The sequence below is a fragment of the Sinohyriopsis cumingii genome, chromosome 3, assembly GCF_028554795.1.
Source record: "Sinohyriopsis cumingii isolate HCF-2022 chromosome 3, ASM2855479v2, whole genome shotgun sequence".
Lineage (NCBI taxonomy): Eukaryota > Metazoa > Mollusca > Bivalvia > Unionida > Unionidae > Sinohyriopsis > Sinohyriopsis cumingii.
Window position 1 is genome coordinate 10,414,635 of NC_142963.1, and position 12,580 is coordinate 10,427,214.

At 35.2% G+C, this 12,580-nt stretch overlaps 1 protein-coding gene across 7 annotated transcripts in view; it reads right to left on the minus strand.

Annotated features, from left to right (window-relative positions):
* Positions 1–12,580, minus strand: part of LOC149802451 (cell adhesion molecule CEACAM2-like) — a 134,352-nt gene that overhangs the window by 18,113 nt on the left and 103,659 nt on the right. For 4 of the 7 annotated variants that reach the window (XM_089951678.1, XM_089951677.1, XM_089951679.1 and 1 more), the window contains 2 exons: positions 7,203–7,233; positions 64–1,033 (listed from right to left, as the gene is read on the minus strand). In XM_089951678.1, the coding sequence (XP_089807804.1) occupies positions 847–1,033; positions 7,203–7,233 (218 nt within the window). In that variant the 3' untranslated portion in view covers positions 64–846. Of the gene's footprint in view, positions 1–63; positions 1,034–7,202; positions 7,234–12,580 lie in introns of those variants that run through there. The other 3 variants (XM_089951676.1, XM_089951675.1, XM_089951674.1) reach the window with 3 other exon arrangements.

Here is a 12,580-nt window from a genome sequence, read left to right on the forward strand (position 1 = left end):
TATATATATATATATATATATATATATATATATATATATATATATATATATATATATATATATATATATATATATATATATATATATATAGATAGATAGATAGATAGATAGATAGAGATACGTGTGTGTGCGTGTGTATGTGCATGCCTTTGTGTGTAAATCATTAAAGAACAGTCATTGGTCATTTTTATATTCTCTTTGTTGTTTTCTCCCTGAAAATGTAAGATTTCCCCCACTCTTAAGTGCATCTGGATGACTTATAACTGCCCAAAAATGTAAGGTTTGCCCCATTCCCGAGTGACTTTTGATGGCTTATAACTCCCTGAAAATGTATGATTTACCTCATTCTCGAGTGAATTTTGATGACTTATGTATGACTTACCCTATTATTGAGTTAATTGGTATGACTAATAGTTTGTGATACATTCAAGCCAATTAATAAAATGCATCACCTTAAGAATCACCTAAAGTAGTCACCATTTTCTTGGCCATCTGACTTTTGTACATGTTAAATACAAACTTTTGCTTCATATCCATAAGTAATTCTTAAGCAATGCCAGTTGTAACAAATGATGAATATAGTCTTTGTATATTTAAACTGGTTTCTAAAGTCTTATTGGAACAACCTAGACAGAAGCTGGAGGAGTAGTGACTGGTCATGGGTGGTAAGGGAAGAAGCACTAGAATTCTTTAGCACAGGTCAAAGTACATTTTCTCGCATTTAGGAAAATAAAAGCATAGACACAAAATATAAATTTAGTATATTAAGAATATGTCAACATAAAAGTATTGTCAATCATTCAAGTTTCAAACTTGATAGTCTTTGTGAGCCATCTTATTAAGAAATCACTTGAAACATGACTTGAGTTTATTGTTCAGACTTGTACAATTTATGGCAAGAATTAACACAGAAGTTAATTTACCATTAAGCTGTATGTATTGACTTGTTTCAGCTTCTGTGAAATGCAGATCCTCGTACACTTTTCCACTGACTGCATCTTGTTTGTCAGAAGTGGCTTTTATCTGCTTTCTTCTAATGATTGATATGAAACACAAAATTTAACTAAAGTGCGTTTTGAAGAGTAAAAGTAAAACAGATGTTTCACCTTTGTCTTAATTTTATCTTAAAAAAAACAGTTTTCGGAGCATGTATCTTAAATTCGTAAGCAATCATGAATTATGCATTTAGTTCATAACCACGTGTATTGCTTCATGATACACAGAATTCAAGGTGAAAAAGAACAAACAAACATACTACTTTACAAATTGTGATGTTAGCACTTTCTTACCATATTGTAATAAAACTTGTATGTGACCCATGTATGTGTGCCTCAAATTCCTAGTAACATCATATGTACTTATATCATGATGCATCTTATATTATTTGTGTACATTTACATCTGAGTCTATCTATTAATTAGTATGAATAAGTTTGCTTCAGTTTAAAATGTAAATATTTGTTGTGAACATATGCCACTCTTGGTACATGTTTTGGTGTATATATACCACTCTGTGTGTGTTTGTGCACAATTGCCACTCTTCTTGTGTATTTGTGCACATATGCCACTCTTTGTGTGTCTTTGTATACATATGCTACTCTTTGTGTGTCTTTGTGCATGCATATTAGATTGATCTCTTTAGATCAATGCAAAGGGAAAATTCTGGAATTTGTCCCTGCACTTTTAACAATATTTTATGTTATTATATATCATTTGTGCATTTGTTTTGCTTTCCTGCTTGTTTTGAAATCCAGTAACAATCCACGCCTAGGTTGTTGAACAGGAAGGCGTCTTTATTCTTCCATTCATTTGGCAATAACTCAATCATTCCATTCAAATATCCAGTTACAAAAATTTAACAAAAATATATTATGCTCCCTAGAACTGGCCATCTACGCCAAATTGTGTGTGTGTGTGTGTGTGTGTGTGTGTGTGTGTGTGTGTGTGTGTGTGTGTGTGTGTGTGTGTGTGTGTGTGTGTGTGTGTGTGATTTGGATTTTTAACATAGCTTTAACAATTTTTCAATCATATCGCTATGATGTCTGCAGTGTGACAGTTTATAGTGATGTCTAGTACTGGGGTATCATGCCACAGACATGTAGCATGATGTCCCACCCAGTCACATTATCCTGACACCAGGCCGACCAGTCCTAACACTAACCTCTTAATGCTGAACGCAAAGCAAGGCAGCTGTTAGTACCATTTTTTAGAAGTCTTTGGTATGACTTGGCCAGGGATCGAACCCACGACCTATCGAATCCAAGGCGGATGTTCTAACCACTAGGACACTGGAGCAGTCTGCCAAATTGAAAAGCAAACTCATGATTATTCATTTATTACACACTTGTAACATAGGTTAATAATTAAAGATGTATCTTTCAAAATTGATACCAATACCATAATTCTCTTTTTGAGTACACATACTTGATAATATATAGTTATAATCTAAGTAAAGTGAATAGTAAACATTTTCTTTTAATAATGAAATTCATTATCCGTCAAAATAAATATGAGTGTGAGCTGAATTAGGACATATAACCTTTCTCACTGAGTTACATTTTTCTGTAATGCTAGTTTGGTTGAAAATTTACAATGTATAAACAGTAATAATTGTCTTACACTTGTGACTTTTTATGACAACATGTCAAGGAGTGCAACTGGTAATCCCCTTAGGTTGAAAGGTGGAGTACAAAATAAAAAAGGGCATTAATTTGAATGTAAGTTTGTTTCAGTCCTTTGAATAAGGCTTGTATATAAACATTACATATAAGGCACCGAGTCGATGCAAAATCCTGTACAATATAAAATACCATTCATTTATCAAAACAAACTAAGCCTCTATAACATACTTAATGCATTTGGTCTCTTACTGTGTGCATAGCAATTTAATGTCCTATTCTCATTTTAAAGACGGGTCATGTATCAATTCCAAAAGGCCAGTCTGGTCTAATTTATGATTAGTCAGTGTAAAACAGCTCACGTTGTTTATGAGATTGGATTATTCTAGAATTTATATGCTATGATCTATCTATTGCATTTTAGTAATCGATATAATAGAATGATTAAGTAAAATTATGCATTCTTAGTAGCACCACCAGTGTTGTAAGCTTTTCAGTGATAATGAGAGAAATTAATTCATTTAATTTAGTCATTTGTTGGAATTACAGCGCTCAGAATATTTGGATTAACTGGAATAATAGCTGTCAAGAAAATGCTGTCAATTCATTTAAAGACTATTAGGATATTAAAAGCTGTTACATAATCACTGTGAATTAATTTCAAGCCATTTTGTGATTATATGATAATGATTCTTGTGTACTGTGGATACATAATTACAATACAGACCATCATTTGGGATTCCTTTGGAACTCATATGAATTACACGATACTTTTGGAATTGATAGAATGTTTAGGACTTTAGGGTTTCATTCTCCAAACTGTAACCTTCTTTATAATTATTTCACTTTGTATTTTAGGGAAATAAAAGGTTATTTTCAATTTTCCAAACCCTTTTGGTTTTCACTCTTTCTTGTTACTTATTTTAAGAATATTCCAGACTGTATACTGTAGTCAAGTGTATATCCACTATTACATAATCATATTGCTGCAACTGTGTACTGTATCTAAGATGACACTTAAGTTCAAGGCAACGTTGTGGACATTCACTCTTACATAATCATATTGATGCGACTTTCAAATTGGGACAATAAAACTTAATCCATCCACTACAAGCCACAACATGGACAACTCATCATGACCACTATATCTGGTCCATGCTGGAAACAGCATGAATGAATCAAGTTCCTCTGTGGAAATGTGGATTTTCCATAATGAACTAACATCAAACACATAAAACCTAAAAAGCTGAATCCTAAACTTTGACTGAAATGCAGCATTCCTAAGTAATGTTATTCTATGCAAACCAAAATCAGTAGGAAGCAAAATCAATAGCCATATCACTGTGTAACATTGGGAATTAATCTAATTCAAGATCCCATCTATAAAAAGTTGCATGTCAAATGTATTTTAAAGGTACCTTGCAAATATCAACCAATGAGACTGAGTATTTAATAGGCATAACTCATGTAAAAGATATGAAATGTTAGAAATATAATCTATATCAAGGTATTATCTGTATAACGATGAATATCAAAATTCAAGTCCAAAAGTCAGTGCTAAAGTAATGTTAATTTATGTCAGGAGAATGGGAAACCTACCGCTAAACGCTGACTCTTGCAAATGCATCATCATACACTGTCAAGTCTAATCAGTTTGAGAAAACTTTCCAAAGATTTGGGTTTAAATCCATCAAAGTAATTTTATGGAAACAGCTTTAAGTACAGATGAAATCAGGGCCATACCTCTTGTAAATGATCACATGGAATGCTTGAACTCAAACTCTTCTGTTTTCATCAATATACAGCTGCATACTGGGTTTGGTTTCAATTAAAGTATTCCCATTATAGAAATCTTATTTGTAAACCAAACTGTCAATCATCAGATGGGAAGCTGAACAGACAATTTGACAGAGATTATGCCATGATGTGCAAACATTTTATCCATTTGGATGTTGGAAAGTACTGGTGCATGAGAAAGCCTGCAAATTACTTCAAAGTCACATATACAAGTGCAGTCTGTGCAGAAAATACAAATTTGTATTTAACTCTAAGAAAAACTTAATACCTAAGAATCTAAAATATAAATTAAACAGGATATTTATTTGATCAAAATACCTATATCCCAAATTATCCAGATTTAGGTTAATAAAAATGATGTATGGAAATCCCCCTAATTATTTATAACTGAAAAAGTGTGTACTAGAGGAGATTTGCAAATTATAACCTTTCCTCTTATCTTAACATGTACAGACTTGGGTCCATTACTGGAAGAGGAGATTATAGTCAACAATGGCTTGGCAGGAAATTGCTGATCATTTTCAACTTGAAGTGAGTGCTAATGCAAATTTGCAAAGTGAATAGCAGAATGGAGAAAGTAAAGGATGAAATGAAGGATGATAATTCTAAAATGAAATCAGATGCTGGTTTAGAAGAGCCACCATGGAAGAAGCAAACCTTCAGAGCAAGGTTTCGGAAATCCTCGCTGTTACACTCTAAATGGTAGAATGCATCACAAATGCAGGAAGTATATTGAGTAATATTTGCAAACATTGCTGGAAAAATGTTCCGTTTATATCAGAGATGGGTCTTTGAATATTAAAATGTCAACTTTTACATGAAACGCTGAGTCAGCATTAAGTATACCTAATTATGATTATCAGTACGTCAAAGTTCAAAAAAAACATTTCACCCCCAGATACACTGACAATTTACAGGATGCTAGAAAGTGTATATGTTACTGTAATGATATTTTCGAAGAATTTATCTCCATTGTATATAATGAGAACTGTAACCAAGACCCTGCTCATCAGTGCAGTTCACCAAGCTTGTAATTAAAACTATACACAAGAGCCTGTTCATGGTTGCAGTACAACAAGTTTGTAATTAAAACTATATACAAGACCCTGTTCATTATGGCATTAGACGCAGCTTGTAATCAATACTATAAATAAGACCCTGCTTATGGTTCTAGTATAGAAAGCTTGTAATTAAAAATATAAGTAAAACCCACTTTGTGGTGGCAATACATATAGCTTGTAATTAAAATCATACTCAAGACCCTGTTCATGGTTACAGTACACAAAGCTTTTAATTAGAATAAGACAGAAGACCCTGCTCATGGTTGCGGTTACACCATGCTTGTAATTAAAACTATAAATAAAACCCTCCTCATAGTGGAGATACAAATAGCTTGTAATTAAAATTATACTCATGACCCTGCTCATGGTTGCAGTAAACAAAGCTTATAATAAAAACTATATACAAGACCCTGCTCATGGTAGCAGTACACCAAGGTTGTAATTAAAACTATAAATAACACACATCTCATAGTTTCAGTACACAAAGCTTGTAATTAAAACTATAAGTAATACACTCCTCATGGTGGCAATGCACCAAGCTTGCAATTATAATACTGCTCAATACCCTGCTCATGGTTGTATCACACAAAGTATGTAATTAAAACTATACGTAGCACCCTCCTCATGGTGGCAAGACACAAAGCTTGTAATTAAAACTATGCACAAGACCCCGTTCTTAGTTGAAGTACACATAGCAAGTAAATAAAATAATACACAAGACCTTGCTCATAGTTGCGGTTACAAAAAAAGGTTGTAATTAAAACTATACACAAGACCCTGTTCATGGTTGCAGTTAGACCAAGGTTGTAACTAATACTATACACAAGACCCTGCTCATTATTACAGTATATAAAGCTTGTAATTAAAACTATAAATAACACCCTCCTCATGGTGGCAACACACAAAGCTTGTAACTAAAATAATACTCAATATGCTCATGGTTGTAGTACACAAAGCTTATAAATAAATCTATAAGTAGCACCCTCCTCATGGTGGCAATATACAAACCTTGCAATTAAAATTATACCCATGACCCTGCTCACTGTTGCAGTTACACCAAGCTTGTTAATAAGCTATAAGTAATACCCTCCTCATGGTGGCAATACACAAAGCATGTAATTAAAAATATGCACAAGACCCTGTTCATGGTTGCAGTACACCATGGTTGTAACTAAAACTATAAGTAACACCCTCCTCATGGTGGCAATACACAAAGCCTGTAATTAAATATATACTCAAGACCCTGCTCATGTTTGCAGTACACCAAGGTTGTAATAAAACTATACACAAGACCCTGTACATGGTTGCAGTACACATAGCTTGTAATTAAAACTATACACAAGACCCTGTTCATAGTTGCAGTACACATAGCTTGTAATTAAACTATACACAATACCCTGTTCATAGTTGCAGTTTGTACAGATTAGCTTTTGTGCTGAAACTGTTTTAATGGAATATGGATGCCCAAGCCTAGAGACTGAGAAATGATCTAAACATCATATTCAAGGTGTGATTAATGGAGAGACTGATGGATAACAATATTACTATATGAGCTATTATTTTTATAGTAAATTATACAAATAAAATTCGAATTAGACTTACTAACAGACTGATATGTCATTAATGATGCCAAAAGGATAACATCTTTTAAAATGGGACATAGGTTGCAGTTTTGTTCATGTCAGGACAACAGCACATTGTGCTCTTAAACATGACGTATTTCATACCTTTGAATATCTTCTCTGCTCCTGTATTTTTCTGAAGAAGAAAAGAAAAACAAATAATATGCAATACTGATTTCTGTTCAGAGAATAAATTGCAATGACAAACGTGTTTGTGGATCAAAGGTATCTTTTAAACTAGATATACTAATACTGCCTTCATTGTCCAAAATGCAAGGATTCAATGGGGATTGGTATTGGGATTAGTATGGGAATTGGTATGGGGATTTATATCAGATTTATTCATATACCATATGCAACATGGGAATTGGCATGGGAATTAGTATGATGATTGGTATGAGGGTTGGTATGGGATTGGTATGAGGGTTGGTATTGGACTGGCATGGGATTGGCATGAGGAATGGTATGGAATAGGTATGGGGCTTGGTATGGGTTTGGTATGGGGGTAGTATGGGATTGCCATGGTGGTTGGTATGGGATTGCCATGGGAATGGCATTAGGAGAGTTATGGGGACTGATATGAGGGTTGGTATGGCGATTGTACTGAGCTTGGTATGGGATTGGTATGAGGGTAGTATGGGATGGGTATGATAGTAGTATGGGATTGGCATGGGGGTTGATATGGGACTGGCATAGGGAATGGTATTAGGATAGGTATGGCGATTGATATGATGGTTGGTATTGGGACTGGCATTGGATTGTCAAAGGGATTGGTATGTCATATGGGCTGGTATGGGGAGTGGTATGGAATTGGCATGGGGAATGGTAATTGGGAAATTGGTCTGCTGTCTTTAGCAACATCAACAAGGAGAAGGAGTGAGCTTCATGCCTTATCAATGGGAAACACAGTTGTACAGAAGCAAATACATCTGTACAGAAGATAATATACTAGTTCTAATTGCTACCAGCAAATAATTTAGGCTGTGCATAAAGTGTCAATGTAACTTAGTAAGCTCAGTCTGTGGATATAAGTACAGATTTGCATGTTTCCATATTCAGACACAAGAACAGCAAAACAAATATGGCCACTTCGTCACTGTCTCAGTGGATCTACTCATTTCTCAGATCAGATTCATCAGATTCATTTTCAGGATTACGCAAGAGGATCTCTTAAATGATACAAAGAATATAGACACACTCAATATTGAACAGATGATGTCTTAAATGATACAAAGAATATAGACACACTCAATACTGAACAGAAATATTCACTTGAAATAGATTCAATCTACCAAGACTGTGTAACACCAAAATCCAACATGGCTGACTCCTCCTCTTCAGTTCCAAGCTTTCTTAAAATCCAACATAATATGCAGAGTATAACAATCGCAGCTGACTCCAAACAAATTCCAACAATCAAGGAATTATTGGATGAGAATCTACACTTCCAGCAAGGTCACTTACATAATGGACTAATCTATAAATCTGCCACAGTAACTCCCTACAAAGCTACTGGTAAAATTCATGTACAAGGGCCAGGCTATACAGAATGGGTAAATTATTTAATCAACACTTGTCAGCACATGAAAGATAACACCAGTTTCAAATTAATTACCTCTCAGCTAAAGGCTTCAACACCCATCCATGCAGCCCACAGATCTCAAAATCCAGTCAACAGTAACACGGCTTTACATGAAATAAGCCAAATTGCTATCAATGTGGAGGAAACTCCAGGACCCCAGTTTATGATAGGTGCAACAAATTCCTTTGAGTTTCATGGAACCCATAACCAGACTTGCACCTCCATACATTGTTCAGTAATGATAGGTAATCTCCAGGCCCAAATAGACACAGTTTTAAAATCTTCTTCAGAAATTTGAAAAACCCAATGAAATATCACTAATGCTGCCCTTTTTGCATTGGTGGTCTCAGTGATAATACAAAACTCCAATGTCCTAATGATTTCTGCTCTAAAAGCTTTGAGAAAATTAAAATTCCATATTTTTAGAAATGCTGGTGGTCGATCAGCTAAAGAATATTTCTTCACAAGGGGGCTTTTTTGAATCCCTTAAACATAGGTTTCAAAGACATTCTGTGAGTGGTAAAATTGGAGATATCTATGATATCTACGATAGAAATTCGTACCAAAAATATGTTGAAAATTCTGGACCTTTAAGTAAACAAGAAAATGTATCCTTCAGACTCAACACTGATGGTACACCTGTGTTCAATAGTAGTAAGATGTCAATCTGGCCTGTATTCCTTGTTATAAATGAACAACCATTTAAAATTATAGTGAAAAAGGAAAACATGATCTTAGGAGGCTTGTGCCTTGGTTCACAGAAACCTGCTATGGGTACATTTTTGAAACTTCTATATGAAACAATGGCAATACTTCAAAATGGAATTGAATTACAGTCTCCCGAAAAAACAGGTAATTATATTTGCAGAGCTTTTCTGCTATGTGCAACAGCTGATCTTCCTGCATGATCCCTTTTGTGTAACAGTATGCAATATAATGGAGCTTATGGATGCTAGTGATGTTTGCAGACAGGGGAAACTGCAAAAATTGGTAAAGGTCGCACGCATATTTTTCCATTCAATGAAATTTCACCCAAAGGATCTGAGAGAACATCAGATTTTGTTCTGAATGATGCAAACAAAGTTGTTTATAATCAGCAGCAGAGGGGGCGAACAGACCGACTTTGGAAGCGTCCGAAAACTAAAATAAGCCTTCCTAAAAAAAGGGATTAATAACCTTAAAAATCAAAATAACTAACTACAGAGACTGCAGTTCTCAAAAGAGTCCCTGTCCCTAGGTTTTGCGATGGCGAGTATATTACAAAAAAATGAACCAACTTGAGGTCATGACCCCTCTGCTGCTATAATTAAATCATTATGTTATAATAAAATGGTACATCCGGAATCTCATACTGCAAGGATAGCTCGAGAACGATTAGAAGCAATCAAAAAATTTCTTCCTGTTAGAGATTCATTCAGAAAAAAACTACAAGCGCAGCAGGAAGCACAAGTTGAGTACGAAGAAGACACTGAAAAACTATTTAAACCCGTCACTACAGCTACTGAAAAAGCCGCTGCAGCGGCTGCTGGAAAAGCTATATGCGTAGATAATAAGGAGGAAGATGAGAAGAGGAAAAAGGGTATTTTTCCAGTATTAAAACAGACCGCAGAACAAACTGAAAAAATAGCGGCGAGAACCAAGAAAACAAAAAAGATTTTACGAGACCTTCCAACTGATATAGCTGCAGCTCAACCTCCACCTATCGATGAAGAAATACTTGAAAATATTGAAAAACTTCGTACTGAAGTCGCCGACGTGAGAAAAGAACTTGCATCTGAACCCAAACCAGTAGAAGTAAACGCAGAATTCATTGCAAGATTTAGGGAAGGTTTTGTTGAAGATATTAGGAATACTGAAATAGAAAAATTACCAGAAATAATATTATTTGGTATATTTAATAAATCTGATATTTTAAAACCCCGTTATGAAAAAGTAATTGATTACAATCTTACTAGATGGATATATCGCGTATATAGAAACAAAAAAAAAACAAGCTAGAGGTCAAGAATTTAAAAGTATTAATGAAGAAGTAAAAAGACTTTATAGAGAGAGAATAAAACAACTAGAACAAGAACAACTCTCACAGCAGGAACCTTCATATCAACTTCCTCCACCGCAGCAAGAAGAACCTTCACCGCAGCAGAGGTTGATGTCGGAACTTGAGAGGTCTGAGAAGATACTTGAAAAAGCAAAAGAAAAAAATCACCCTTAAGACTATTTAAGAAAACAATAAAAGAAAGAGAACGGGTGCAGGAAGGGGATGATGATGATGATGATCCTCCGAGCGCTGTAGGAAGTGATTTCCTGACTACATCAGGAGAAAATAATTTTGTTTGTCCTGATAATATCCTCAATGACGTGTCACGGTTAAAATTTCTCACGGGGGAAACGTGCCGGAAATAGCTCACCAGGTGGCGTTTACCGGGAACTTATTGATGAGCTCGTTGATAATTAGTCACCGCGATTAGATAAATGGTAAATAAAATAAGATGATCGTACACAATAATCATCGTAAATCCGTACAGGTCAGAGCGGTAAACTCACGATTACCAATCTATACAGCAATTTACGGAGATGGACTTGGTGATGTTATTCAGGAATTATTTACAAGGTTAGCCCCAAAAGCAGCACCTGTTGCAAAACAATTATCGATGAAAGCTATCGATGTTGTTCGTGAAAAAGCTCCTGGTGCAATTGTCAATGTTGCTGGTAAAGCGTTCTTAGCGATCAAAGATAGACTAGCACGATTAATAAGACGAAAATAACAACCAGTAAAATTACCAAGTACTGAAGTGATGCCAGCAGACGTCAGCAAAATAATAAATCAAGCTACAAATCAAAAACTAGCAGCGTCAGCAGATCAGGGACTCGGTGAATCGGGAAATAATATCTCAAGTTTAATATCCGGAAGTGGAATTTCCCGAAGTGGAATTTCCCGAACGCGGTAATCAACGCGTTAGACGAAAATAATTACAATAAAATGTTCAAGCGTATGTCCGACACAGCATTTGACATAGAAGCACCTGTCCTTAAAGATGAATCGGTACGTGATTATCAGTTTTATTCTTATGACGCACGAACACCGGATCAACTTGGAAGAATTGAATTACAAGTTCATGACACAAGTAGATATTTTCTACCCGCTGAAGCTTTTATTGAGGTAGAAGGTACAATGATAAGAACTGATAATACTAATTACGCAGATGCAGTAAAAGTTGGATTTGTCAACAACGGGATCATGGCATTATTTGATAGCGCCACATATATGATCGATGGAAAAAATATTGAATCAATTCAGAAAGATGTCGACGTTGCTACAACAATAATTGGTCTAGCAAGATATTCTGATGATTATACACGATCAGCAGGTCCCACAATGATGTTTGTGAAAGATAATTCTAATAACCCTGAGAGCGATTTGTATAATATAAGACGACCAAGAAACAATGCCAATAACGCTGATGCTGATGTGGCACCAGTGGTTAATGGTATTAACCCAGATTTCAACTTGGGATTTGCAGCGCGTAGAAATATGTTGACAGAAGCCAATAGAAGATTTTCATGTACAATTCCACTATCGCATATTTTTGGACTTTGTAGGAATATTAAAAAGGTTATTTTTGGAGCTAGACACACGGTTGTTCTTGCAAGAAAGGGTGATGATAACGATGCTCTGTGGATACCTCTTAGTGATGCTGGTAAAGTAGTATTATCGAAACTTTCACTGTGGATGCCGGTAATGACTCCAACGATCGCAGAAGAACAACAATTGATTTCTTTCATGGACACAGGTGGTAAATCCTTGTTGTCATGGTTAACAACAAGCATGGATAGTATGCAAACTGACGTTAACGGTCAGTTTACATGGCATATAGCATCACAACAAGGTGTTTCTACACCA